General features: G+C 60.3%; 5 protein-coding genes across 10 annotated transcripts; 3 read left to right on the top strand and 2 right to left on the bottom strand.

Annotated features, from left to right (window-relative positions):
• The first annotated feature begins 3,494 nt into the window (after window positions 1-3,494).
• GP1BA (glycoprotein Ib platelet subunit alpha) lies at window positions 3,495-6,489 on the top strand. Its single transcript, XM_040629883.1, has 2 exons — window positions 3,495-3,693; window positions 3,935-6,489. The coding sequence occupies exon 2, from the start codon at window positions 3,941-3,943 to the stop codon at window positions 6,023-6,025; it is 2,085 nt and encodes a 694-aa protein (XP_040485817.1). The 5' UTR covers window positions 3,495-3,693; window positions 3,935-3,940; the 3' UTR covers window positions 6,026-6,489.
• A 1,659-nt stretch (window positions 6,490-8,148) lies between these two features.
• Window positions 8,149-10,967, bottom strand: SLC25A11 (solute carrier family 25 member 11). Its single transcript, XM_040629878.1, has 8 exons — window positions 10,724-10,967; window positions 9,962-10,114; window positions 9,663-9,869; window positions 9,394-9,484; window positions 9,212-9,302; window positions 9,032-9,131; window positions 8,900-8,951; window positions 8,149-8,761 (listed from the first exon to the last, which is right to left on the bottom strand). Exons 1-8 carry the CDS (start codon window positions 10,816-10,818, stop codon window positions 8,606-8,608), a joined length of 945 nt encoding a protein of 314 aa, XP_040485812.1. The 5' UTR covers window positions 10,819-10,967; the 3' UTR covers window positions 8,149-8,605.
• Window positions 10,968-11,002: 35 nt separating this feature from the next.
• On the top strand, window positions 11,003-15,812 carry RNF167 (ring finger protein 167). Of its 3 annotated transcripts, none has more exons than XM_008687938.2 (10): window positions 11,003-11,133; window positions 11,428-11,930; window positions 12,013-12,093; window positions 13,360-13,485; window positions 13,594-13,681; window positions 13,877-13,967; window positions 14,178-14,283; window positions 14,432-14,525; window positions 15,144-15,224; window positions 15,308-15,812. In XM_008687938.2, the coding sequence occupies exons 2-10, from the start codon at window positions 11,847-11,849 to the stop codon at window positions 15,610-15,612; spliced, it is 1,056 nt and encodes a 351-aa protein (XP_008686160.2). In that variant the 5' UTR covers window positions 11,003-11,133; window positions 11,428-11,846; the 3' UTR covers window positions 15,613-15,812. The 3 variants fall into 3 exon arrangements, with proteins under 3 accessions (XP_008686160.2, XP_040485811.1, XP_040485810.1); XM_040629876.1 differs by lacking the exon at window positions 11,003-11,133 and adding an exon at window positions 11,143-11,293; XM_040629877.1 differs by lacking the exon at window positions 13,360-13,485.
• A 491-nt stretch (window positions 15,813-16,303) lies between these two features.
• PFN1 (profilin 1) lies at window positions 16,304-19,136 on the bottom strand. The gene is made up of 3 exons (XM_040629881.1): window positions 18,859-19,136; window positions 17,251-17,443; window positions 16,304-16,654 (listed from the first exon to the last, which is right to left on the bottom strand). Exons 1-3 carry the CDS (start codon window positions 18,988-18,990, stop codon window positions 16,557-16,559), a joined length of 423 nt encoding a protein of 140 aa, XP_040485815.1. The 5' UTR covers window positions 18,991-19,136; the 3' UTR covers window positions 16,304-16,556.
• A 181-nt stretch (window positions 19,137-19,317) lies between these two features.
• On the top strand, window positions 19,318-26,253 carry ENO3 (enolase 3). 4 transcript variants are annotated; one of them, XM_040629875.1, is made up of 12 exons: window positions 19,318-19,459; window positions 22,160-22,246; window positions 22,510-22,605; window positions 22,785-22,843; window positions 23,024-23,093; window positions 23,431-23,564; window positions 24,436-24,658; window positions 24,767-24,964; window positions 25,157-25,358; window positions 25,720-25,828; window positions 25,957-26,015; window positions 26,101-26,253. In XM_040629875.1, exons 2-12 carry the CDS (start codon window positions 22,162-22,164, stop codon window positions 26,168-26,170), a joined length of 1,305 nt encoding a protein of 434 aa, XP_040485809.1. In that variant the 5' UTR covers window positions 19,318-19,459; window positions 22,160-22,161; the 3' UTR covers window positions 26,171-26,253. The 4 variants fall into 4 exon arrangements, with proteins under 4 accessions (XP_040485809.1, XP_040485807.1, XP_040485808.1 ...); XM_040629873.1 differs by having other exon boundaries at window positions 19,318-19,482; XM_040629874.1 differs by lacking the exon at window positions 19,318-19,459 and adding an exon at window positions 19,989-20,122.
• Window positions 26,254-26,551: the final 298 nt, after the last annotated feature.

Below are 26,551 nucleotides of genomic sequence, written 5' to 3'. Positions count from 1 at the left end.
GTCACCATTTGAAAACCTAGGACAGGGAGAACAGTTGTCCGTGATAAGGTTACATCCTGGAGCTAAACTCAGGTGGTGACAGGAAGTACCCGGTGGAAGGAGCTTCCAAAGACATTGGGGTTTCCAAAGTGAGAGGGCAGCGTGCCTACTTCCATACTCTTATCAAGTCTGTACTCATCTGAGGAGATGAGATCTCCCAAAAGGAAACTGGGGTCCTCTTACCTAAGAGGCATGAATGCTGCATTAAAAAATTATACATATTTCCCTTGGGTATTACATGATAAAACATGTTAAGTGGTACAAAGCAGTACTCGGATGAAAAGTATGAATTAAGTGGATTTACTTGAAAAGCAAGAAAGATGGAAAATAAATGAACTAAAAATTTCAACTCAAGAAGGTAGGAAGAGAACAGGAAAATAAGCTCAAAGTATGAAGAATTATTAAAGGTGGAAGCAGACATTCATCATCCAAGAGGGGGAAAAAAGCAATTGACTAGTAAAACTAATAAATCTGGTTCTTTGGGGCACCTGGGTGGCTTAGTCGGTTGAGCGTCTGCCTTCGGCTCAGGTCATGATCTCAGTGTCCTGGGATCAAGCCCCGCATCGGGCTCCTTGTTCAGCGGGGAGTCTGCTTCTCCCTCTCCCTCTGCCTACTGCTCCCCCTGCTGTGCTCTCTCACTATCTCTATCAAATAAATAATAAAATCTTTTTTAACAAATCTGGTTGTTTGGCTAGCCCAATAAAATAGACTCACCTTTGGCAAGTCCAGTGAGGAAAAAAAGAGGGAATGGGGAGAAAGAGAGAAAAGACAAGGGGTCATAACTCCCAAATGGAGATTTTAACAAATGATAAAAGTTTAAGTGTTCAAACCTGCAATACTAAATTTGAATAGCCACATGAAAGATATTTTATGAGAAACTATCAATTATCAAAATTGACTCAGGAAATCTCAACAGACCAAAAATTATAGAAATTGGAAAGGTATTCCAGAAGCTATTCCCCAAATGGCATCAAGTCCAGATGGTTTTATAGGTGAATTTCACCAACCCCGAATTCAACGGAAAACCCCTACGATCTCTAACTTTTTCAGAGAATATAAAATTTTCCAACTTAATTTCTAAAGCCAGCATAACTCTGGTAAAAAACAAACCAAAAAAACAGAAAAAGACAAAGCCCCTCAAAAGAAACCTATGAGCCACTTCTATTTTCTAACTTAGATTTAAGAGCTCTAAGTAAAATATGAGCAAACCAACCTAGAATTATATTAAAAGAATAATTCATAATAGCCAAGTAGTGTTAATCCCCAGCCTTCAAAGATGTGAAATTAGAAAAAAAAAAAATTCAGAACTTTAACATGTGAAGAAAATGAAACACAGGATCATTTCAGTAGGTCCCAAAGCAGATGAACCCCTTTTCTGTGTCTGCAGAAGCCTTCAATTTAGGAATGTTTGGAGAAGCGGAATCGGCCTCCTATTACAGAGGCTGAAACCGCCAGACTTGCTTTCCCAGACTTCCTCACAGCTGGGTCACAGGCATTTGACTAAGCCGACCGACACCCAGACTTTGAATCGAGCTGGTACCACAAAGGAGGAGGGGTGGTCCAGGAGGCTGTCTCTGTGCAGGGAGGTTGTGCGAACACGGAGGCTCCAGCTCAGTGACTGGTCTTGGAGCAGGAGTCGAGTTTTCCTCACCAGACTGGTTCTGCAGCCTGGTTCTGTTCCGGGCTACACAGTTCCAAGTCTGGTTCTCTGGCCCTTACTGGGAAGTCTAGGAAGTGGCCAATGAACGTTTAACAAATTCCTATTCATCCTCACCAAGGACATTTTCTGTTGCTTACAACGAAAAACCCCAATACATCAACAATCAATAGCTCCAGGGGCTCCACTCCACCTCACAGCCTCTCTCTCTCTCTCTCTCTCTGCAACTTCTCACCACACTTCCAGATGCTTGAGTCCTCATTTTCTCCATGTTCTCAAGTACTTTTTGCAGTGGGCAAGTTACATAAATGTCAAAGCTACGGATTAACTGCATTCGGCTCACGTGTCCCCAGTGGTGAAGGGAGCAGACGTGGTTGCACGACGTCTCTTCCGGGGGAGAGTGGGTGGGACATTTAATCATGAGAGGGGGTGGTGGACCCACAGACATGGTGGCCGTCTCTGAAATCGGCACCTCACTTGGTCTTGGGAAGTTCTGTTTTGTTTTGAAGTCATCTCTACACCCAACATGGGGCTTGCACTCATGACCCCAAGATCAAGAGTCACACGCTCCACCCACTGAGCCAACCAGGCCGCCCAAGTCTTGGGAGGACGTAAAAGGCTTTCCAGAGAAGACATTCAGGGCTGGGGCTTTCCAGATACGTAAGGGTTGGGCAGAAGAGGGTAAGAGGTGAGAACATAGTCCAAGCATAAGAAAGAAAGAAAATTATCTTCTAGAGTGAAAGGTGGAGTGTAAGAGATGGGGCTGGACAGGTAGGCAAGGGTCAGATCACATAGGACCCTGTAGGTCATGTCAGGGGGGCAGGGAGGCCAGGGAGGCCGTTCTTGAAGACCACTCCATGGGGGATGGGGAGAAAGGGGGTCAGGGTGTCAGGAGATCAGGTGGGAGGCTGTTCCAGTGAAGCCGTAGTGAAGAGCTGGTGTCCTGGATTGGAAATGATGGGGATAGAGAGAAGTGGGTTTCGGAGAGATTAGGAGGTAAAATCAGCAGGACTTGGTGACAGGTTGGATGGGGATGAAGGAGGGAAGGAGTTAAGGATGACTAGCAGGGATTGTTTGTATCGACTGAGTGGCCGAATGGGCGGATGATGGTACCATGCACTGGGCTGAACGACACAGGAGGGTTAGCTATGTGGAGAGAGGTGAGCTTAGCTTTGAACATATTGTTTTAATGTTTACAGGTCATCCAAGGAATCCAAAAGGCAGTAGGACCTAGATGCTTGGGTCTCTGGAGCGGGGTCTGGGTCAGAGTAAAGTTGAGTCACTGGGGTGGGTGTATGGTTGTTGAAAGCAAGGGAATGAATGAGGGTAACATCGGTGTTTGTGCAGCGCAAGAAAGGGAGAGGGCCAGAGACCAAACTCTGGGGGAAGGCTGACTTCCCATGAAGGCCGGAGGAAGAGGAATCTACAAAGACTGAGAAAGGTCAGCCAGAGAAGAGGAAAATGAGTGGCATGAGTCCCAAGGTAGGAGAGGCCGCGGGTATGCAGGCTGCAGAAAACAAGTAAGATCATAATGAAGTGTCCAGTGGGTATAGAGGGCTGGGGGACACTGGTGACCTTGGCCACAACAGAGCCAGTGGGTTGGAGGGAACCATGCTAGAGAGGGGGAAAGGCAGAGGGCGGTAAGGGTTAAAATTGGCAACTGGGAAGGGGAAGTGAGTGGCAGCTGGAGAGGTTTAGAATCCGGGGACAGTGGTGGTTGGAGGAGTCCACTCCCAATCCGCCCTGTGGAGATGGAGAGTGGGAGAAGGGAGCCACAAGGAGGGCTGGGGACAGCTGTGGAAGGAGGTGATAAGGGCCTGTGTCCGGGAGGGACACTGTTCCCAGGTCACAGGAGGGAGTCGCTATCAGGCTGGCATTTCCTCCCCATCCCCATCGCCTTCCTGCCCCTGCTCAGCCCTCCCTGGAGCTGGAAGAGAGCAGGACAGAGTCACACCCTGCAACAGACGCTGTGCCCTCGGAGGTTCTTCTGCCTGCCCGTAAGCTGGACTTGGGGCTGGGGGACGGGGCTGCTGAGGGATGGATAAGAACCAAGGACATGGGGCTAGCGGTTTTGGCTTCGGGGGGCAAGGGTGGGAGAGGGCAGTGGGGAGGACAGGAGTAGGGGGGCTGAGTTTCTGGAGGGATCCCCAAGGCTGCAGCAGGAACTAGAGTCTGGAGGAATAATGGCCAGTGCCCACGAGGTGCCCACTCCCCTGCCCGTGTCCCCCTGACCCCCAGGTCCCCATGCCTCTCCTCCTGTTGCTGCTCCTGCTGCCGCGCCCTTCGCACCCCCAGTTGGTCTGTGAGGTCTCCCAGGTGACCAGCCAGGTGGAAGTGAACTGTGACAACAGGGGGCTGAAGGCGCTGCCTCCAGGTCTGCCGGAAGACACGGCCATCCTGCACCTGGGCGAGAACCCCCTGGGCACCTTCTCCACAGCGTCCGTGGGCTCTCTGGCTCAGCTCGCACAGCTTCACCTGCGCCAAAGCCAGCTGACCAGCCTGCAGATCGCGGGCTCGCTGCCCCGGCTGGAGACCCTGGACCTCTCCTACAATAAGCTGAAGAGCCTGCCCGCGCTGGGCCGGGCACTGCCGGCCCTCACCACCCTGGACGTCTCCTACAACGAGCTGACCTCGCTGTCTCCTGGCGCCCTCGATGGCCTGAGCGGCCTGCACGAGCTCTACCTGCGAGGCAACAAGCTCAAGACTCTGCCCCCGGGGCTCCTGGCGCCGGTGCCCCAGCTGAGGAAGCTCAACCTGGCCGACAACAAGTTGAACGAGCTGCCCCAGGGGCTCCTGGATGGGGTGGGCGAACTCGACACCCTCTACCTCCAAGGAAACTGGCTGCGCACCGTTCCGAAGGGCTTCTTTGGGGACCACCTCCTGCCTTTCGCTTTTCTCCACAACAACCCCTGGTCCTGCGACTGCGAGATCCTCTATTTCACTCGCTGGCTGCAGGACAACGAGAATAATGTCTACTTATGGAAGGAGGGCGTAGACGTCAAGGCCATGACTCCCAACGTGGACAGCGTGCGATGCGTCAACGTGGCCAACACACCCGTCCACACCTACCAAGGGAAGGGCTGCCCCAGTCTTGGGGATGGGGATGACCTAGACTACGACGACTACGGAGAGGAAGAGGTGGGAAAGGTAACGGCCACGAGGGCCGTGGCCAGGTTCTCCACCAACACCAGAGCCCACACAACCCACTGGGCCCCACTCCACTCAGCAGCCACTGCTTCTCTGGACCAGACGCCCCGTCTGTCTCCCACCCTAGAGTCCACTGAGACACAGAGCACATTCCCAACTGCCCCAGAGCCCAGCACACCCATGCCCCACCCCCCGCCCTCCACCACGATCCCGACCACCCCAAAGCCCCCCATGCCCTCCACCACAACCCCGACCACATCAGAGCTCCCCATGCCCACCGCCAGCCTGGAACCCACGACACCCCCCACCACCCCAGAGCCCACCACGACTCCCAGTACAACCCCCACCACTCCAGAGCCCACCACGACCCCCAGTACACCCCCCACCACCCCAGAGCCCACCACGACCCCCAGTACACCCCCCACCACCCCAGAGCCCACCACGACCCCCAGTACAACCCCCACCACCCCAGAGCCCACCACGACCCCCAGTACGACCCCCACCACCCCAGAGCCCACCACGACCCCCAATACGACCCCCACCACCCCAGAGTCCACCACGACCCCCAGTATGACCCCCACCACGACCCTCACCACCCCGGAGCCCACCACAACTCCAACCATCCCCACCACCCCGGAGTCCACCACGACCCCAATCCTCTCTGAACTGACCACATTCTTCAAGATGCCAGAATCACCCTCACTCCCTGCTATCTTGGAATACCCAGCCCCCACCTCACCTGCCCACCTCCCAAAGGCCCACGAGGTGGTTCAAGGGAATTTGGAGAGCTCCAGAAATGACCCCTTGCTCAACCCTGACTTCTGCTGTCTCCTCCCTCTGGGCTTCTATATTTTGGGTCTCCTCTGGCTTCTGTTTGCCTCTGTGGTCCTCATCTCGCTGCTGGCCTGGACCCGGCACGCGGAGCCACAGGCCCCCGCCACAGCCACGCACACCACGCACCTGGAGCTGCAGAGGGGAAAGCAAGTGACCATGCCCCGGGCCTGGCTGCTCTTCCTTCAAGGGTCACTCCCCACTTTCCGCTCTAGCCTCTTCCTGTGGGTGCGGGCCAATGGCCGTGTGGGGCCTCTGCGGGCAGGACGGCGGCCCTCAGCCCTGAGTCTGGGTCGGGGTCAGGACCTGCTGGGAACAGTGGGCATTAGGTACTCTGGCCACAGCCTCTGAGGGTGGGTGGTTTGGGGACCTGCAGAGGCTGTGATGGGCTTTCCTACTGGGATCTAGCTGGGGGGGAGGGGTGGGCAAGGAGCACAGGGTCCGGGGAGACTTAGCTACTTTTCCTTTATCAGAAGCCTCCTCTTCGGACCACATGAACCACCTCCTCGAAGGAGCAGGGGTGGAGAAGAGCGGGGTGGGCCCTAGAACAAAGCTCCCTATGCTGCAGGAGAGGGTCGCAAACCACTAGGTTGTTACCATCACCTTGGGGGAAGTTTGGAAACAGCAAAGGGAACAGAGCAGGAATCTCACACGCGTGTACCGGAGGGAACTGGGAAAGCGCTGTATCGAGATGTGAGCCCTGATAGTCCCTGGGGAGCAGAAACATGGTGGTTTTCTTTTCTTTTCCTCTGTTGGACATTTCTAGTTGTACACCCTTGCATATTATTTGTGGAATAAAAAAAATAACTTCAAAACACCGGAGTTTCCTTTAGAGGCGAAGTGTCCGGGGCACCTGTCATTCGCACGTCCGAAGCCCCACCTGCCCCCACCAGAGTTGGATCAGTCGCCCACAAAAGTTCAGCAGTCTGCACCCCCTGCCTGGGGTGCCCCCTCTCCTCCTGGGGGGCCGACCACCAGGCCACCTCAAGCATTACCTCCAGCTCAAAACCTCTAAGTCTCCCTGGAGTGGCCACTGCCGAGGCGCACCTGCCCCCAGCCGACTAGGAGCCAAGGTGGGCACCTGCCCGCACCTGCGGCCTCCCGACCTGCCCAGCGGCCAGGTGGGTGTGGGCCTGGCGGCTTGGGCCACTGTGATGGGTTTTACTGATGACCAAGCCGTCTCACTCAAGTGTCCTGCTCGCACGCTAGAACCCACTTCTCACCAGCTCCCCTAGATTCCGCCGTTTCCCCTCACCACGCCAGGCACGCTGTCTCCCCTGTGCCGTCTCCAGCCCAAACCAAGGCCTGGGGCCCAGAGAATGCGGTGGAAGCTGAACCTTCCTGGCTCGAGAACCCCCCTTCTCCAGATGACGCAAGCCTGAAAAGCTGACCGCTCCTCTCCTGCTTGAGGTCTCCCCTGGAGAGAGGACAAATCTGGAGCTTGGCCGTCAGGGGCCTGTGCCCACTCACCCGGCTGACTTCTTATGACAGGTGCTCCACGACCCATGCTCCCGCTATTGCAAGCTTCGAGATCACCTGCCTCACCCCACCTCCGCCCTGCCCCACCCCGGGGTTTCCCCTCTGAGGCTTTGCTCTCCGTCGGGCAGGTGCCACCAGCACGGCTCTCCCTCCAGGCTGGGCCGGGTGCCTCGCATTACCCTGCAGCGGCCCATTGCTCCTCTCTGCCCCCACCTGCCCCTGAGCCATCTTCCCCTCTGCACTTGGAACCTCGTAAGGATAACGCCCAGGTTCCCGGTGTCTCAGAGCAGCCACTGTGACCCAGGCCAGCAAGCGCCCGGAGTAAGAGGAGGGGCAGAGGTGGGAGGGCCCAGCTGGGGCGCCGAGCTGCCGAACTCCTCCTCTCCCCCTCTCCTCGTCTTGAGGAGGCTCTGCCAAGGGGACAGTTCCCACCTGCCGCCTGCCTGTCCCCTGGCCAGGCTCAGACGACTTCGGGCCTCACACTGCCCAGCCCTCCTTCCAGTTGACCTTCCTGTGCCCTTTGACACCCCGGGAGATTTTTGGGCTCCTTGAGGCAGGGCCTGGGAAGCACACATCACTCTCCACAGGGTGGGGCTCCGATCAAGTCTCTGGCCAATGCCCCCCCACCGCCCAGTCTTCTCAAGCCTCCCGGCTCAGGGCACCTGCCCCCACAGCTCAGCCTTCCCGTCCCCTGCCCAAGCCACCAGGGCACGGAGGCATTTCCTGGGGATCAGGTGAGATCACCCGTGCCTCCGACGTTCTTGGGCGAGTGGCTGGGAAGCAACACGCAGGGCCTGAGTTCTGGTTCTCCTTACCTGTTGGCTGCTGCTGCTGTCGCTGCACCAAGACAGACCGACATAGCACCTGCATGAAACGGGCAAGTGCCTTTTCTTAAATACCTTTTCTTTAGAACTCCAGTTCCTGGTCTCCTGGGACTTCCACCTCTCTGTCCAGCTTCCTCCCCTCCCGCCCCCACAACTACCCAGATCTGGGGGTGGTGTCATCATTCCAATTTATTGATCACGTCCCAAGTGAGGTGGAGGGAGGGTCACATCCTCCCGCTGCAGACCTTTTGGCCATCCTGACGGCTGCTGCCATCTCCGGTCCCCTCAGCCCTGCCTTGGTTTGCCCGAGAAGGGGGATCTTCCACTGCCCTACGTGCCGTGCAACTAACACCCAAGAGGAGGCCGGAAATCTTCAGGCAGTTTCCCAGCTCTCCCCGCGGGCACAGCCAGGGGCAGAGAGGTCGTGAGGTCAGGACAAGTAGGGCAAGGTGGCGCAGGGGTAGGACAGACCAGAGTCCTTTACCGCAGAGGAGGGAACCACACTGTGGAGGGAAAATAAATAGACGGGCGCAGGGCAGCAGAGTCCAGGCCCCCAGGGGCGCACTGACTGTGGGAGCAGCGGGTAAGTGGGAGCCCTGGCACCCCGGCCCCGGGCCCCTCGCCTGCCTCAGCCACTGAGGAAGAGACGCTTGTAGGCCTTGTTCATCTGCTCCAAGAAGATGAAGGTGAGGACGGTGTGGGGGCCCAGGCGGGCGTAGTACGGCGTGAAGCCCTTCCAGAGGCTGAAGAAGCCCTCATAGCGCACGACCTTCACCAGCACGTCCTACACGGGCGGGCAGGGCGCGGGCGCTAGAACCTGGCTTCCCGGGCCGTGTCCGTCTCCCCCACGACCCTCTCCGCCCTCCCAGAGCATCCCATCCTCCAGCCCGAGCCCGCCCGAGCCCCCAGCCCGCTTCCTCACCAGCCCGTTCTTGTACTCCGGCTTTCCGTCAATCATCCGCATGTTCTGGATCCTGCACGAGAGGAGGCAGGGGCATGAGAGGCACAAAGCAGGCCCTGCCGTCCGTGTCCGGGCACCGGCCAGCACACTCACCGGGTCTTGGCGATGTCCACGGGCATGGAGGCGGCAGTGGTGACCAAGCCGCTGATCATGCTGGCGCAGAAGTGGCACAGGATGTTGTCGGAGAAGTAGCCTGGGGGCGAAGCAGCGGCGGCAGTCAGCGCGGAGCCAGCCGAGCCAGGCCAGGCCCCAGCGCCCTGCTCCGGGGCTCACCTGAGTCCAGTAAGAACTGCTTGGACTGGGAGTAGGAGGCAAGCTGGGCGGCGTTGACCACAACGGCGCGAGCCATGGTAGGGATGCAGCCCTGCGGGGGCGGGGATGGGGGGGTTGTGGTGTCAGAGACGGCCAAGACCTGCCCCTTTACTCCCCCCAAAATCTCCAGCCCCTTCACTCACCCTCCACAGCGTGGGGACCCCCTCCTCCCGGGTGATTCGAATCAGGGCATTAAACACGTTTTTGTAGCCACGGCGCTGGTCAGGGGGAAGCCTGGTGGGAAGGTGGGGAGAGGCCAAGTTCAGGATAGACCACCCTGCCCCACAGGAGCAAAGAAAGGGGGGCCAGAACACGGACGTTAATGCTCTGCTCCAGACCAGGAATAAGAGTTAGTCCTTTGATTGTAGATCCCAGGGAATGGAGCTGGGGCAGACTCAGGCCTGGAACTCACCGGCCGTCAGCGGTCATGCGGATAAGAGCCACCTCAGCTGGTGTTCCCACAAAGGCACCAGTCGCACCTGCAGTCATGCCAATCAGGGCCTTCAGCAGAAAGCCAGGGGGTGTACCATCAGCCCCCGTCAGGCGCTCAAACAGCACCGTGTAGATGCCAAGGCGGGTAGTGGTGTAGGTGGCCTGGCGCAGCAGGCCAGCCGACAGCCTGGGGAGCGAAGGGGTCAGTGCATCAGGCCAGGGTCTGGAGCCGCAAGCCCTTCCCCTACCCCCCCACCCTGTATCCCGTGGCTCCAGTACCCAGTGTAAATGCCCCTCAGCCCTTCTGCCCTCAGGATGCTGGTGAGGGCATGGAAGCTGGTTTTATACTCTCGTGTCTTGGCTCCTTCCCCACTCAGCTGCATCCGGTTCTTCACCAGATCGAGCGGCTGCACGAACACTGTAGCTCCCATCCTGGAAGAAGACAGAAGCAGAGTCCAGGGCCAGGTGTCTCTTGATTACCTACCAGTGCTCTCTGGAACCTGGCAACGAGGGGTCACAAAGTGCCAGGCCTGCCACGTGATGAACTAAGTGTTCAGGAGGCTAGTGGCTGTGAGTGTAAGTCTCCGCCTGTGCCAAGCGCCAAGGGTCTGAAAAGTCCAGTGGTCTGCAACGAAAGCGCTCCACGCAGCTCTGAGGGGGTCAAGCAGAGATCTGGAACTGCCTGCAGTCCAGCCCAGGGAGAGGAGGTGGGCATTCATGACCTGGGGCTTCACCTAGCCCGACAGGAGCCATGCAGGGACCTGGAACCCCACACGACCCCAGAGAGCCAAGCAATAGGCTGGGAAATTCAAGTGGTCCGGTGGGGTCTTGTAAGGAGCCTGCACGCAGCCCAACAGAGACCCCGCAATGGGTGAACAGGTCCCGGCGGCCCATGAGAACCTCGGCAATATGCCTGGAACCGCGGTGACCCCGTGCCGGCTCGGTTCCCTGCCACCGACCCGGAGATGAACCGGGCCCGGTTCCTTGCACCGTCCCTTCCTCCCTTCCTCCTCCCTTCCCAACCCTGGGGCCTGAGCTTACCCGGCCAGGCCCCCGAACAGGAACTTGACGGACTTAGGGGACGTGCGGGGCTTCGCGTCCATCCCGCCGGCCCCGGGACTCGCCGTGGCCGCCATCGCCGCTCAGTGGCTCTCGGCTTCGGGTCCTGTGCGCGCGCGGCCCCACTCGCGCCCAAGGTGACACCGCGCGCGCAACAGGGCCGAGGGCGCGCGCGCGCGCCCCTCCGGCTCTTGGGTCCAGCCCCAGCTGGAAGCCGGCGCAGGCGCGCGGCGCAAAGGCGGCCGGGAGGAAGGCGGGGCCGGAGGCGGGGCTTCGAGGAGAGGCGCGGGAAGGGGTGTGGCTGGTTTAGGAAGCCATAGCTTAGACGCACTTTTCGCCGAAATGGACTCGCGGGAAAATAAAGAGGGTGTCAGGAGATCTCGCGAGACAGAGTGAGCTAGGGAAGCCAGAGTCGGGGCGGGGGGCAGGGGGGAGCGGTTCTCTCGCGATAGACGCAGCAAGCGTTCGGCTGGTGGGAGGGAAAGTGTGGGGAGGATTCTCGCGAGACCTGAAGATACGGCAGCCGCGGCGGCGGCCAGAGAGGGTGGAGAGGTTTGTAAATCGGGCAGCTCCGAGATCCGGGGCATGACAGGGGAACGACTAGATCGTCTTCTGGGGCTTCGGCGCTCGCTGCATCTGCAAAGGCACTTCCTCCGCCCCTAACCTTTTTTTAACGGGCCTTTTAGGACCGGAAGTCCTTCCTCGTGAGCGGCCAATGCTGGAGGCGGCCTGACTTTGCTTCCCGGAAGCCCTTTCCCAGCAGCGAGGAAGACAGCTCACCTGCCCGGAAGTCCCGCCTCCTCGAGCGCCCCCACCCTGGCCGAAGTTTTTCTGTCACCTGTGCTTGCCTCCGTCCCCCATCCCTATTTTGTCCCCGTACCCGAGAAGGATACATTTAGTGCTTCCCTCCGTGCTCCACTAACCGGGTTGGGTGCCCCACTCCCGGACTCGGGGTGCCTCCCCCGCGCCCCCATGTAGCTGGGAAGTGGGGCCTGGGGGTGGGTGGACCCCTGGGATCCTGAAGGAGGGGCGGAGAGGGCGCAGAGCATCGCTTCTGCCCCTGCTACCGGGACGCGGCCTCCTAAGTCTCTCCCCGCCCGCTGCCATGCACCCCGCGGCCTTCCCACTTCCTGTGGTTGTGGCCGCCGTGCTGTGGGGAGCGTCCCCCGCGCGGGGGCTCATCCGAGCGGTGAGTCGAGGGGCGGGTGGGGGAAGGGCGTTGGAGGACGGGGTTGCAGGCGCCCCGGGAACACGGGCTCTCTCGTCCGCAGACCTCGGACCACAATGCCAGCATGGACTTTGCAGACCTGCCAGCTCTCTTTGGGGCTGCCCTGAGCCAGGAGGGACTGCAGGTGATTCCCTTCCCTTTTGTCCGTTTCCCTAGAGCCTCTCTCTTCTGGGTAGGGAGTTGAGGAGCCTTGCCCTTGCGTGAAGCTGGAGGCAGGTTCGGAACCACGCGCAGGAGCACGTCTAGGGTGGGATTTAGAATCTGGAGGGAGAAGACATAAAGTCTCTTGCTGGAACTCTGAGTCCTCTTGGACGGGCGCTGGAAGGAGACGAAGATGACAGCGGGGCAAAGTGCCGCTTACCAGCAGGGTCTCTGGGGCCGGCTCTGGGGTTTTATGACGTTGGGCGAGTTAATTACCTCCCTGCAGCTTAGTTTGCTTTCCTGTAAAATGGGATGAGAGACGTTTTCTCAGCGTTATTGCGAGAATCAAGTTACATAAGCAGTTTTGGGGTATTTCATCGTGAAGACGGCCGTCTAGCAAGCACTCAGTCCGGCCGTAGGTGTCAGTGTAGTTGTTTGTTAGATGGGTGGCTGGATCACCGAACGTGGTTAAAAATAAAATGTAAGTGTGGGAATTTTCAAGGGCTTATTGGCTTTAGTCAACAGTTCATGAATCGGGCAGCATCCCATCTAGCAGATGGGAAGGAGTTTGGAAGAACTGTGCGGAAATGAGACTTTGGTAGGCACAAGGTGTCAGGACGAGTAAGTCATGCTAGCCGGAGAGGTGACTGTGGCAAGATCATCTCTCTTCAAGGGACGGCAGGGGAGTGTGGGGCAGATGACCTCTGACCTCGAGAGTTCTGACCGGCTCTAATTCCAGATGGACTGGTTTCCAGTTCCATTCCTGGGGGAGGCTGGAACTAATTTAGTTAGGGAGTCAGTCTTGGTTTGGTGCTGTGGGGCTTAGCACAAGTGACTCCATTTTGGGCCTCTTGTCATTTTCTCAACAGGGGGGAGTATGTTTTGTGGGAGTGTGTGCTGGAGACGGGGATGGGACATGGAGCTTGGGAGGGAGTGACTCGGCTGAGTGGAGAGTTAGTTTCTGATCTGGGAAACTGGAAGGCAGAAGAATTTGGATTAGCTTGGAGTGTGGGGTATAAGCCCTTCTGGGACAGGGAGAGGGATGATGGGAGGTCTGGCCCAGGGGTATTGTTTGATGTCCTTGACACTTCAGGAGGCGGACTTCTGCCTGGGGGGGGGGGGGGATGCTCAGGGTGAGGAAGTGAGGGACAGTGTGTGCAGCATGGGGGAGCCAGTATGCTTGGTGGGCCCCTGTGGGGAGCCGAACCTAAGGAGGTGAAATCCAGCTGTTGTTTGCTTCTCTCCCCAGGGCTTCCTTGTGGAGGCTCACCCAGCCAATGCCTGCAGTCCCATTGCCCCTCCGCCCCCAGCCCCGGTCAACGGGTCAGTCTTTATTGCACTGCTTCGAAGATTCGACTGCAACTTTGACCTCAAGGTTGCTGAATGTGGAGTGGGAGCTGGGAAGCTGAGGGTGACAAAAGGCACAGGAATGAAGGGAGGCAAGGGCCACGATGGCCCCTTATCCCCTGCCTTGTCCCCTTAGGTCCTGAATGCTCAGAAGGCAGGGTATGGTGCAGCTGTGGTGCACAACGTGAACTCTGACGAGCTTCTGAACATGGTGTGGGACAGCGGTAAGGTCAGGGCTTCGGGACAGTCGGGTTTTCAGTAGAGCTCAGACTGAGATTGGGGCTGGGGCTGTGTGTGGCTGAGAGCTTAGGGAAAACGACAGTCCTTGGGGTGGGATGGAGCAGGAGAGCCGCGTGCCAGGGTTAGGAAGGAGTTGAGTGGAGGGTCAGGTCTGCAGCATCATGCACTGATCCCCGCAGAGGAAATCCAGCAGCAGATCTGGATCCCATCTGTGTTTATTGGGGAGAGGAGCTCCGAGTACCTGCGTGCCCTCTTTGTCTACGAGAAGGGGTAGGACACATCCCTCCTTCCACTGCCTTCAGTCCTTCCATGCCAGCCTGGAGCCCATGCCTCCGTGCCCCGGCCATTCAGCCTCAGGTCCTTCTCACTCTGCCTCTAGCCTTTCCTCCCACCTCCTTCCCCACCCGTGGGCCCATCCAGCACCACCTACCCTGTCCGTTTGCCTTTACTGCTCCTCTGATCTGGTCTTCCTTTTCCCAGGGCTCGGGTGCTTCTGGTCCCAGACAATAGCTTCCCTCTGGGGTATTACCTCATCCCCTTCACAGGCATCGTGGGCCTGCTGGTTCTGGCCATGGGAGCTGTGATGGTGAGTAGCTCAGGGAGGGTGATGGGAAGAGCTGAGGCCTTTAAACCCAGACTGGGTTGGTGCATGCGAGGTGGGGCAAGGGGGTGTTGTACTGGATTTGCCCAGTTTTGTTCTCTAAATCGGATCTGTCCACGGCCCCTTTCCCCAGGTAGTCCGTTGTATCCAGCACCGGAAGCGGCTCCAGCGGAATCGACTGACCAAAGAGCAACTAAAACAGATCCCTACACATGACTATCAGAAGGGTGAGGGGTGTGCGGAGAGTCGGGGCCTTTCCACAGCTCACCTGTGCTGAAGGAGTTGGAGCTCAGGAGACAAGGGGCAGAGGTGGCAGGTGGCAGCCTGGGCTGCCAGCTTTCCTTCTCTTTACCCACACGCACGGTGAGGTCAGGACAGGAACAGAGCAGGAGGTGGAATGCACAGACGGCTAAGGGGAAGAGTTGGGGGGGGGAAGAGATGGAGGACCGACCTTGCCCTTAAGGGAGTTAAGAGAGCAGAGCAATGGAAGGAGTGGGGAGAAGTTGGTGTGAGAAGGAAGGAACAGGTAAGGAGGGGTTGGGTCTCTAGGCCCTGGAGCCTCCAGTGCCCAAATAAGGCTACAGCAGAAGCCCTGCCCCCACTTCCGCTCCTCCCACTGCCTATCTCCCCACCCTTATACCTCCCCACCAGAAACCCACTTCCCTCCTAACCCCAGGTTCTTCGTGTCCTACTCTGGCCTCACCCTGCCCGTTCTCAGCACTTCTACTGGCTCCGTATAGCCAGGGAGCGAAACTGGCAGGGTTCAGCTCCACCGCAGGCCTCCCAGAGTTCTTGGGGGCCTTGGTCCAGGATGGCTCAGTGAAAGGTCTTTCTTCCTGCTCCAGGAGACCAGTATGATGTGTGTGCCATCTGCCTGGATGAGTACGAGGATGGGGACAAGCTGAGAGTACTCCCCTGTGCTCACGGTGAGGCCCTCACTTCCTGCACCCCCACCCCTAGCCTCCCCACCCCCACGGGCGCCAGGTGCCTCACCTCCTGTGTCTTGCAGCCTACCACAGCCGCTGCGTGGACCCCTGGCTCACCCAGACCCGGAAGACCTGTCCCATCTGCAAGCAGCCTGTCCACCGGGGTCCAGGGGATGAGGATGAGGATGAAACTCAGGGGCAAGAGGGTGATGAGGAAGGGGAGCCAAGGGACCAACCTGCCTCAGAACGGACCCCACTTCTGAGCTCCAGCCCCACACTTCCCACCTCCTTTGGCTCCCTAGCTCCAGCCCCTCTTGTTTTCCCGGGGTCTTCGACAGATCCCCCACCCTCCCCTGCTTCCTCCTCTTCAGCTGCCATTCTGGTCTAATAGTCCCTTTACCCCCCACATGCACCTCCTGTGACCTATTTGCACAGCCCCATGTCCTCTCTCCAGTCTTCTGTGTTGAGGGATGGGGGACATTTCCACCCCTGGTTTCTCCCTTCCCCAACCCCATCCTTTTGAGGGGGTTGGGGGTGGAAAGGGACTGGGTCTTCACTTACTGGGTTAATAAAATTGTTTTTGTGAACTAAGGAAGGGTGAGGTCATTCTCACACAGGTGAACTTCTTATTCTTTTGGGGAATTGCCCCCCCCTTTTTTTGCCATAAAGGGGCAGGGGAGTGCTGGGAGAGAATAACCTGTAGCCATGGGGACAGCCCCGGCAGGCGTTTACTGTGACTCAAGAGAGGGGGAGCCCCACCCACACAGGGATGACTCAATCCGGCCCGCCTTGCCCGCAGGCCTGGACCCATTCTTGGGTCCAGACGACTCTCCCATTATCTACCAATTCAGCTAGCACCTGAGAACCTCAGGCTGGAAATGCCACAGTGGAAGGGCTGGGCTACCTGGCCAGGTGGGCCTCAGGCAGGTGCTTACCCCAGCATGGGAATCGGGAATAGAGGAAGCCCAAATTCCTAGACGCCATAGTGCACTAGACCCTCTTCTAACCCAAAGCCAAGATAAAGGAGGCACGTCCCAGGGACTGTCCATCCTGACACCCAGGCCAAACCACACAGCACCTTGTTAGTAGAATCTTTTTTATTCAGAAAAAAAAAAACCCAAAAAACAAAAAAGTTTTCCAACCACACACAGGAGGGGTTTGGGTAGGGGGAGGTGTCTGTCCATCCAGCCCCAGCCCCCAGCCCATGTGGTTTTGGCAGCAATAAGGGGTGTGGGGTAATGGCCCAAAAAATAAAAATGGTGTACGTGTGTGTCTGGGAAGGAGAGGGGTGCAAAAGCCGTGGGGAGTGGTGGGGGGAAGGGACGGACGAGGTCAGTACTGGGAACGCCGCAGGTGGGAGGCCATTTCATAACATTTCTTGTTGATCATACCACCGTGGACACCTTCTTTGCCCATCAGCAGGACTAGCGCTGGAGGAAAGAGAAAGGAGGCTAGGACCCAGGTGTCACAATTCCACCCCCTGCCAGCTGCTGAGCAGCTGTCCAGCCCTGGGGGCTGTAACCCAACCTCCTCTCCCCCCCTCCACCACACAGGCAGGCTGTCAGTCACTCTGAAACAATAGGGCTTTTCAAGAGGGGGAAATCAAGCTTCAAGCTGGAGAGGGCTACACTAAAATTGAGGGCCCAAAGGCTGGCCGACTGGTGACTGCGATTCAGGATAGAAGGAACCATGGTGGAGCCTGCCACCCCACATTTTAACAAAAGAGTTCAAAAGACAGAGCCGAGTGCCAACTTCTGACCACCAGTCCACCTCTCCCAAGAAAATAGGGTTTCCCCTCTGAAAAGGCTCAGGGACAGGAAGGAACTTAAGAGGTAATACAGTTCGAGCTCTTTGTGTCACGAGAGGAGGAACCGAGAACTGGAGGAATTATGCAGAGCCCCAGCATCCAGCAGGCGGCTGTGACCGCCTCTACTGGGGAACCACACACGGAAAGAACCCAAAAGACTAACGGGAGGTGCACGAGGGATCTCAGAGCTGGAGAGAAGGTTAAGAGTCGGAAACTCACTCTTGGCAGTCATGGTGACAGTGATGTTGAAAGTGGGAGCGCCACCGGTGCTCTTGGTACGAAGATCCATGGTAAACTCCCCGTCCTGCAGCAGTGAGTCCCGGATAACAGAACATTTCTGGCCCCCAAGTGTCAGGCCGTTCACGAAAAAACTGGACCGGTCTTTGCCAACCAGGACACCAACCTCAGCTGGCTGGAAGGGGAACGGAGCAGCCATCAAAGTTAGTACACCGAGGCTCCCGCCTGCTTCAAGGACCCACCTGCCCTCCACACCTCCCCCGAGAAGGGGTGTATGTCGTCTGCTGCGGGCACAGCTATGGGGATTGAGAAACTCTTAAGGGGACTTGCTGAAAGATTGGGCACAAGATCACGGTCCTCAAACCTAGATAATGGTCATAGAAAGGGACTCCATGTTCGTCTGGACACTTCGGTCTCATTTACTAGGGAAAGCAAACCCAAGAAATAAAGGGAGCCAAAAGGCAGGGAGGAGAGTGGCGTGGCATGGAATGGGGAGCCTTTGGATGCACACCACTCTCCTTCAGGAAAAGCAGAAGCGAAGAGGGGAAGGGAGGGGGCGGGCGAAGCAGGAGAAGCAACTTTGCCCTTATTTGGTCAAAGGATCTGCAGGAGTTGTTAGGGGCCCGGACGCCTGGGTCTCCAAGTGACTTACGATCTGGGTCCAGGTAGCTGCGCCCCGAGAGGAGGAAGCAGATCCCTGGGGGCTTTCCGGGGAAATTGGAAAACTTGGGAAGGGGGCGCGGGGCCAGAGCCGGCCACCCAGCCCTCACGTCTAGATACCCTAGGGAACCTCTCTCCCCCTCCCCCTAACACCCCAAACCCCCACATCCGGTCCCCTCCCGCCCGGAAATCCCCTTCCCCCCCTCCCGAACTTCCGCTCCCCCTCCCCACTTCCGGGCAGTGCGGACAGGGGAGGTGGTGATGGGGACAGCGGCAGTCATCCCTCATTCCTGCACTCGCGCTGCCCCACAACTTCTCACAAAGTTCCCCCGCTCCGGGCCCCGCCGGATGGCGGGAAGGGAGGGCGAGGGGACTTCCGGGACGGGCCTCCCAGGAATGCGGGGCGCACAGCGTGCCGACCCGGGGGGGCGTGGGGCGGCCTCGCCCTCTCTAACGGAGCCGGGAGGGCGGGGAGCCCCGGACGACCGGGGCTGCCTCCCGCAGCCGAGAGCAGGAACAATGGTGGCGGGGCGCGAGCCGGCCGCCGGAAGCGAGGCCGAGGGTCCCCCCTGCGCCCGCCCGGTGCCCGTGCCCGGCCGAGCCCGCCGCGCGTGCCCGCCCCGCCCTGGACGAGGCGGAAGTGGGCCTCCGCACCGGGCGGCGCGCCCCTCCCCGCCCTGTGCCCCGGATGTAACGCCCCGTCGCGGGGAGCGGGGCGGCGGGAGGGATGGGCGCCGCCGCCCCGGGGCGCGGGTCTTGGGGGCAGCAGGGGGCCCGCTCACGTGCGGCCGCCATCCGCGCCGCCTGCAGGGCGAGGACCCGGTCGCGGCCTTTCGCCGCCCTCCCCAGACCGCGCCCGCCCCCACCCGAGTCCCTCCCTCTCCGCGTCCGAACCGGCCGGCGCCCTGGGGCGCGCGGGCTTCGCAGTACCGTGATGTTGACGAAGGTTTTCCCGGGGACGGCGGCCCAGACGGAGGGCGAGTCCTTATAGCCCACGATGGCCGCGTCCTGACAGGTCCCGTCCGCCATGAGGTTGTCGATGTAGGCGTTCCACCCGGCCATGGCGCTGCTACTGGGGCTGCTCTCGGCGCTGCTGCTGGGGCCGCGGGCTGGGCTCGGGGGCCTCGGGCTGGCGGGCGGGGGGAGGCGGAGAGCTCGGGGCACGCGCTGCCGTCCGGACCGCGGCTCTGCTAGCTGTGCAGCAGCCCTCGCACCGCCACTTCCTGCTCCTCCCCCCCCCCTAGATTTTTATTTGCAAAGGGGCGGGGCCTGCTCCCCGTTCCCTCCCTCCCCCCTCGCCTGCCCAGATACCGAACTTTGCAAAGGCAATTTTAAAAATCCCTCCCCCTATTGCAAAATTTGCAGAGTTGGGTGGAAAGCTCTGTAAAAGGATGGGGGGCGGCGGCGGCTGCGGGAAGTTAGGGTCAGGGCTCGCTCCGCTTCGCCTTGAATGTCAATGAGACTTCGGTGTCGGGGAAGGGAGCGAGCCCGAGGGAGGAAGGAAAGTGAAAGGAAGAAGAATTGGCGAGCCGTGAGCGGAGCCAATCGAGGAGGGTGCGGGGCACTCAGGGTTAAACGGAACGGCTCCCCCTTCCCCCACCTCCGCCGAAGGGCAGGAGCGGCGGCGGCGGCGCGTGCGCCCGCGCCTGCGCCGGGCCGGGCGGGAGGAGCGCGGAGGCGGTTGCCGGCGGCCGGCTGCGCGGGCGCGCGGGGCGCGCGCGGCGGGACCCCCCGCGGAGGCGGGCGGGCCGGGGACGTGTCTCCCGCCGGGCGGAAGGGGCGGGGGCGCGGCGCGCGCGGGCCCGCTGCTCCCCCGCCGTTTTATTCAGTGGAGAAATGCGGGAGCCCAGGGGGAGGTGTCTTCAGAGTTGAAGGCGCCCACCGGGGGACACTCGTGTCCCCAGTATCTGCCCGAGGGGCACAAGCCGGATCGGCTCCAGCCCCGCGGGCAGACCTCCGCCCCACGTCCCGACCCCGCCCGGCGTCCCCCCCACCCACCCACACACCCCGCCAGCAGTTCGGGTCACCGGCCGTGCCCCTTGGCCCGGCGCGCCAGAGGTCACTGGGCGCGGGAGACTGGGGCGGGACTACTTTTCCGGGCGGAAGAATACCGGGGGCTTGCAAGATTTGCAACTTTTCCAGGAAGGGGAAAGTCCCCTCCCGCTCAAGCCCCTCGGGTTCCTTCTTCTTTTCGGTAAAACTTATACTAAGAAGTGGTGCGCGCCGCGCTCGCCCGCCGCCCGGTGTTGGAAGGGGCGGGCAGGGTCCCCCGCGGGCGGGCAGGGTCCCCCGCGGTCGCCCAGGTGCAGCCGCCCGGCCGCCGCGGGGCTGGGCCGCTTCCGGTCCTGGGGGAGGGGCGCCCCGCCGGCCCTCAGGGCGCGGAGCCCGGCGGCCGCCCCCAGCCTCCGACGCCCCCCGAGCCCGTTCCTCGACAGCCGCGCGGCTGAGTCACCGGGTCGCTCGGGCGCGGCCGCGCTGGGGCACGTGGCAGCGCTCCTCGCCCTTCGGCTCCTGACGTCTGACCCGCCGCATCCCGACCCCGGGGTGGAAAAGTCCGGAGGGCGCGGCCGGAGCCGGCGACGGGGCGGGGGAGGGGACGAGCCTCGAGGTGCCCGCGTGTCCGGGCCGGGGCTGCGGCGGAGGTCGGGGCGCGGCCCCCCCAGACCCGCCGCCCCGCCGCGCTGCGCTCAGACGCGCGCAGGGGCCACCCCCGCCCCCAGTCATTCATTTTGCGCCGTGCTGAGGAGCCTAGTCCGGTGGCGGGCCGGGGCCGCGCCCCGAGGCGCCCGCGGTCGGCCGGGAAAGGGGCTCCCGGCTGCCGCTCGGCACTCTGGGCGACAAGTGCTGGCCCAGCGCTATCAGTAGGGAGCCATGCCAAGTCTGAGGGCCCGTCTAAATTCGGCTCCCTGCCCCCTCCCCCACCCCCTTGCTGGCCCGGGGCGGGGAGGGTGGGGCCCAGAGAGGCCACCATGAGGACCCTGAGAGGTGAGACCCTCTCGCCTTCCGAGTGGGGGTTTCGATTTGAGACCTCAGAGCTTGCCCGGGACCCCGGCCCCTCCTCCGACTGAGGGCAGAGGCAGCCAGGCGCCTGCCAAGTGAGCCGAGCATGTGTGGATGTCAATCCTGCAGCCCCTCTTCCAGGCCCCCTCCCCAGCCCTGCAGGGCTCAGGTTACCCCTGGCCTTTGCTAAAGGGCACTGGTCCCTCTTTAACCTTTGCAAAAGGGGAATATAATCCTGGCAAAGGGAGAGACCCCCCAATCTGCAGGCCCTCCCCTGCCCCTCCCCAGAGCTGGAATTAAAAGTAGGGGCGTTTATTGGGGGACAGAGAGGAAGGAGGTGTAGTCACTGACCTTTGGGAAGGGGGCAGGTGCCCAGGGCCAAAGTCTGCTGCTTTCGGCTGTAGTGGGCACTTGGCTGGCAGCCCAGTGTGGAGGGGGAGGATGGAGAGGGAGAGAGGCGGGGCTGGCTGGGGCACAGGGTGGCTAGGGGATAAATGCCCAGCTTGAGAGGGGTTGAGCTGACACTGTCCCAGCTGCCACCTAGACTCGGAGCTCACCCCGAACCCCTAGCGAAGACATCCCAGGTCTGGTGAATTCTCCAGTCCCAGAGGGTGGGGGTGGTGAAGGGTGAGGGTGGTCCTGGTTTGGACAAAGTGGGGGAGCTGTCAGCGTTTTCTTCCTCCCAGAACTGGGAGTGCTTGAGAAAGACGCGGAAGGGTTGGGGCAAGCAGGCTGGGGGGTACCCAAGGCAGGGAACCAGACCGTGAAGAGGGGCAGGCAGACGTGGATGGAGAAGGGGAGTGAGAGTTCGAGCCGGGTGGGGAATTGGGGGGTCTCCACGGATTCGGAGGAGACTGAGGAGCAGGAACAGGAGAAGCGGAATAGCAGGAGAGGTTCTGAGGGCCAGCAAGCCATGGAGAACTGAGCGCCCGAGCAGAAGGGTGAGGGAGAAGGCCTCAGTGCGAGTCTGCGGGCCACGGGGGTCCAGGGAGCTGTGCACAAGGTGCAGTTAAAGGAGAGGCCCCTGGATCCTTAGGATGGGGGTGGAATAGGAGCTGTTCTGAGTGGGGGAGGGGGCTGCGCCAGACTCTTTGGTCTGTGACCTTTTTGTGGGATATTTTTAGCTCCCGCACCTGCCTTCTTGGGGTGGGGAAGACTCTTAAAGGGCAAGGGATTTCGGGTTCCTTCAGGGATCAACTGTCCGCACTCAATCACACTTCCTGTCTTGCAGCCATGGCCATGCAGAAGATCTTTGCCCGGGAAATCCTGGACTCCAGGGGCAACCCCACGGTAGAGGTGGACCTGCACACGGCCAAGGGTAACACAGGCCCCTGGAGTTGCTTCATCTTGGAAGACCCCAGCCCACTGGGTCTTTGCCCCCCACCCCAGTTGTGCCTCTCCTTTCTCTGGGATCCCCTTCGCCAGAGTTCTTCCCAGGCCTTCCTCTTCCAGCCTGCCTCCCTGGTCCGGAGAAGCAGGAGTCTCCCTCTGCACTGGCCCCTGGCCCTGGGCTCAGAGAGCACACTTCTGCCCTTTGGGGAGTGCAGGAGACTCTGTGACATTCCCATTCCATCCGCCCAGGCCGATTCCGAGCAGCTGTGCCCAGCGGAGCGTCCACGGGTATCTATGAGGCCCTGGAACTGAGAGATGGAGACAAATCCCGCTACCTGGGGAAAGGTGAGGGAAGACGTCCCCGGAGGAGCCTGCGTGTGCGGGTGGGGTCAGGACCTGGGTACGCAGCATCCTCCTGGGGCGTAGAGGACTGGAACCCAATACTCTCGAGGAACCAGGGTCCGCAGGAGGAGGCCTGATTGAATCAGAGTTCTGAACACACCCACCCACCCCTGCCTCTCTAGGGGTCCTCAAGGCCGTGGAACACATCAACAAGACCCTAGGCCCCGCTCTGCTGGAAAAGGCAAGAGGGAGCTCCCTCCCTGCCCCTATGCCCCTGCCGCCTCACCCCCAGCAGCTCACGCCTGGGAGAGGCCCTGCTTGGCCCCTCCAGCCCATCTCCCCCAATACCTGCACTTCGTCCACACATGCCCTGACTCCCGAGAAATGTGACCTCTGCCCCCCCCCCAACCTCTCCTTCCAGAAACTAAGCGTTGTGGATCAAGAAAAAGTTGACAAATTTATGATCGAGCTGGATGGGACTGAGAATAAGTGTGAGTGGAAGGCTAGGGGAAGGGATGGGATGTGGCAAGAGTGGGAGGGACCCCGGGATGGAGCTCTGGTTAGGATTACTTCTGTGTCCCACAGTTTGGGGCACACCGTGGCTGGCTGGATTTGTATTCATTCCACAGGCATTTCCTGGTGCCTGCCCTCGGCCAGGCCTGGCCAGGCTGTGAAGCTGACACATTCCCCTGGGGCGGGGGCTCCTGGGGGAGACCACTGTTAGCACACCCTTCATGCCCTGTGGTCTGGCATTCCAGATGCTTCCTGGGGTGACCCCAAAGCCTGGGGGAGAAGCCCTCACCCTTTCTTTGTGCTTGCCTTCTCTAGCCAAGTTTGGGGCCAATGCCATCCTGGGCGTCTCCCTTGCCGTGTGCAAGGCTGGCGCAGCGGAGAAGGGGGTCCCGCTCTACCGGCACATCGCAGACCTCGCCGGGAACCCGGACTTGGTCCTCCCGGTCCCTGTGAGTGCAGCCGCCCTTGCCACATGCCACAGTGACTGAGCTGCCCCACCCAGTGAGCAGGGCCTCAGCGGCCCCTGGAAAGTCCACCTTCCAGACCCAGCTCCAAAGAAACGGTTTCCTGAAATGGACAGTCTCCAGCCGCGGCCCGGCCCCTCCCTCTTTCCCACAATCCAAACCTCCCCTTCAGCCTCTCCGCTGCCTTCCCTTGAGTAACCCCCCGAGTCCCCTCACATTCCAGCGCGAGGACCAGGAATAACCGCGGCAGCTCGTTCTGCCCTGTACCCTAGCCCCCGAGTCAGATCGAGAGCTGCTCTGTGGCCAAGATCTGGCTTCTCTTTGTATCTCCTTCAGTCCTTATCAAACCCAAGTCCCTGTTTTCCCGAGACCCTTTTTGTGTCAGTAGTAACGTAAGCACTTACTGTTACCTCGCGGGGCAGGCTGTGTTCGAGTGGGAGCTCGGCAGACAGCCGGCTCTGCCTGTCTGCTATCCTGCAATCTTAGGTTTGCGCAACCGCTCCCTGCCTCCGTTTCCTTGTCTGTAGAATGGGGGTGATAACAGTACTTAGCTGAGCGGGGTGCTGGGAGCAGCACGTGAGTTAACAGGCCCTAGGAAGGCTCTTGGAGCAGGGCCTGGCCTGCCGCCAGTACCGCGGCGGCACCCGGGGGTGTCACAGACCAGGCACGCGGATTTTAGCATAAGGTGCTGCGGGTCAGCAGTGGTGTCCCCGTCTTATAGAAACAAGGAGGGACTGAGGAGTCAAAGTACTCACTCTAGACCCTCCCACTGGTAATTCGGGAAGCCGGGATTCCACCTGGACCCTCCAAGCAGGCCCCGGTCTAAGCCGCCCTCCCACTCTGCCTCCCCTGCCAGGCCTTCAACGTGATCAATGGGGGCTCCCATGCTGGGAACAAGCTGGCCATGCAGGAGTTCATGATCCTGCCTGTGGGAGCCAGCTCCTTCAAGGAAGCCATGCGCATCGGTGCCGAGGTCTACCACCACCTCAAGGGGGTCATCAAGGCCAAGTACGGGAAGGATGCCACCAACGTGGGTGACGAGGGCGGCTTTGCACCCAACATCCTGGAGAACAACGAGGGTCAGTATGAACACTCTGAGGGGCAGAGCCCCCCTGCGTCCTCCCGGAGGAGGGGCTGCAGAGCCTGCGTGCCCTGGAGCCTCAGGTCCTCTGTTGCCCCTCCCCCAGCCCTGGAGCTGCTGAAGACGGCCATCCAGGCGGCCGGCTACCCGGACAAGGTGGTGATTGGCATGGACGTGGCGGCGTCCGAGTTCTATCGCAACGGGAAGTACGACCTCGACTTCAAGTCCCCCGATGACCCCTCACGGCACATCACTGGGGAGAAGCTGGGGGAACTGTACAAGAACTTCATCAAGAACTATCCTGGTGAGACCCCCAGCTGTTCTGTCGCCCAAGACCCCGGCAGCGGCCCAACTCAGTGACCTGGGCGCCTCTGCTGCCACTGCTGAGGCCCTCACCATCCTTAGCCCCGCCGAAATCCCCATCCGGACTCTGCTGGCCTGCCGCCCCGTGAGGCCCCTCTGACCTTTAACCCGGCTCCTGCCCCACCCCCTCCAGTGGTCTCCATCGAGGACCCCTTTGACCAGGATGACTGGGCCACCTGGACCTCATTCCTCTCGGGGGTTAACATCCAGATCGTGGGGGATGACCTCACGGTCACCAACCCCAAGAGGATAGCCCAGGCCGTCGAGAAGAAGGCCTGCAACTGCCTGTTGTTGAAGGTCAACCAGATTGGCTCCGTGACCGAGTCCATCCAGGCGTGAGTGTCTCCTGGCCTCCCTCCGCCCCAGCTCTGCCCGTCCAGCCACGGCTGACTTCCCCTGGCTCCTGCCGCATCCCCACCCTCCTGACCCCAGAGCTTTGCCCCGGTGACCCTGCCGTGCCCCACCTCTACCCCACGCGGTTCCTCTCTCCCACCTTCTGCCCTTCCTTCCCACCAGCATCTCAGGAGCCCCCGTTCGGAATCAAGACTCTCCCCTTCTCTCCTGCTTCCCAAAGAACTTAGCATTCCCCTCCCTGCAGAGACCCCGCTCCCCCAAACCGAAGGGAAAAGCCCCACCCAGCCCTGGGCTTTCCCTCTGAGGCCCCGGCTGACCTTATCGAGTGTCCTCTCTGCCCAGCTGCAAACTGGCTCAGTCGAACGGCTGGGGGGTGATGGTGAGCCACCGCTCCGGGGAGACTGAGGATACATTCATCGCTGACCTCGTCGTGGGGCTCTGCACGGGACAGGTACTCACGGCTCCCAAGTGTGACCAGGTCTTCTTGGGGTCCCTGGATTCCTGCTGGAGTTGGGTGCTGCCGCAGGCAGCTCCCACCTCCAGCCTCGTGCAACCTGGGAACTCCCCTTTCCTCCCCAGATCAAGACTGGTGCCCCCTGCCGCTCAGAGCGCCTGGCCAAGTACAACCAGCTCATGAGGTACAGGGGGTTCAGGGGGCCCGGATGTGGGGAGCCCGGGGCTGTTGGGTTGGAAGGCACAGCTCTGACTTTGCCTGTTTCCTAGGATCGAGGAGGCTCTCGGGGACAAGGCTGTCTTTGCTGGACGCAAGTTCCGTAACCCGAAGGCCAAGTGAGAAGCTGGAGGCCCCAAGACCCCACAGGACCCATCTAGGCCTTCGAGCCCTTCCCGGGGGAAATAAACACTGGTGGCAAGCAAGACAGTGGTGTGCTCCCTGGTGGGACGGAGGGGATGCCGGTCTCTGGGCTGGGCAAGACGGCAGGTGGGGGCAGGAAGGGAGGAACACATGGGTGACCTGCTGGGACACGGTGGAAGGGGAGGGACGGGTTCACACTTCGGAAAGAGGCTGGGGGAAGCAGGGCTGGGGCCAGGGGTCTGAGCGCCCTGTGAGGGGAGGCTCCCTCAGATCTATCCGCGGGGCGCACTGCGGGTCCGAATCCAAGTGGTCGTGCTCACGAAGCCTCCAGGATCCGGAACCCTTGTAGACGTGACGTAC

This window comes from Ursus maritimus, unplaced genomic scaffold (assembly GCF_017311325.1).
Source record: "Ursus maritimus isolate PB19 unplaced genomic scaffold, ASM1731132v1 scaffold_14, whole genome shotgun sequence".
Classification (NCBI taxonomy): domain Eukaryota; kingdom Metazoa; phylum Chordata; class Mammalia; order Carnivora; family Ursidae; genus Ursus; species Ursus maritimus.
This window is presented reverse-complemented; position numbering and strand designations above follow the sequence as displayed.

What these genes read in the sequence shown, in the direction of transcription:
- ENO3 (XM_040629875.1), top strand. Translation starts at nt 22,162, where the DNA reads ATGGCCATGCAGAAGATCTTTGCCCGGGAAATCCTGGACTCCAGGGGC. An exon ending in ATCCCGCTACCTGGGGAAAG is followed by an intron (nt 22,606 to 22,784) that starts GTGAGGGAAGAC and finishes CTGCCTCTCTAG; the next exon opens with GGGTCCTCAAGGCCGTGGAA. An exon ending in GCCCCGCTCTGCTGGAAAAG is followed by an intron (nt 22,844 to 23,023) that starts GCAAGAGGGAGC and finishes CTCTCCTTCCAG; the next exon opens with AAACTAAGCGTTGTGGATCA.
- PFN1 (XM_040629881.1), bottom strand. Translation starts at nt 18,990, where the DNA reads ATGGCCGGGTGGAACGCCTACATCGACAACCTCATGGCGGACGGGACC. An exon ending in AAACCTTCGTCAACATCACG is followed by an intron (nt 17,444 to 18,858) that starts GTACTGCGAAGC and finishes TTCCCCTTCCAG; the next exon opens with CCAGCTGAGGTTGGTGTCCT. An exon ending in TGTCACCATGACTGCCAAGA is followed by an intron (nt 16,655 to 17,250) that starts GTGAGTTTCCGA and finishes TCTTTCCTCCAG; the next exon opens with CGCTAGTCCTGCTGATGGGC.
- GP1BA (XM_040629883.1), top strand. Translation starts at nt 3,941, where the DNA reads ATGCCTCTCCTCCTGTTGCTGCTCCTGCTGCCGCGCCCTTCGCACCCC.
- SLC25A11 (XM_040629878.1), bottom strand. Translation starts at nt 10,818, where the DNA reads ATGGCGGCCACGGCGAGTCCCGGGGCCGGCGGGATGGACGCGAAGCCC. An exon ending in CTGTTCGGGGGCCTGGCCGG is followed by an intron (nt 10,115 to 10,723) that starts GTAAGCTCAGGC and finishes GTCTTCTTCCAG; the next exon opens with GATGGGAGCTACAGTGTTCG. An exon ending in CGCATGACCGCTGACGGCCG is followed by an intron (nt 9,485 to 9,662) that starts GTGAGTTCCAGG and finishes CCTTCCCACCAG; the next exon opens with GCTTCCCCCTGACCAGCGCC.
- RNF167 (XM_008687938.2), top strand. Translation starts at nt 11,847, where the DNA reads ATGCACCCCGCGGCCTTCCCACTTCCTGTGGTTGTGGCCGCCGTGCTG. An exon ending in TGAGCCAGGAGGGACTGCAG is followed by an intron (nt 12,094 to 13,359) that starts GTGATTCCCTTC and finishes TTCTCTCCCCAG; the next exon opens with GGCTTCCTTGTGGAGGCTCA. An exon ending in ACTGCAACTTTGACCTCAAG is followed by an intron (nt 13,486 to 13,593) that starts GTTGCTGAATGT and finishes TTGTCCCCTTAG; the next exon opens with GTCCTGAATGCTCAGAAGGC.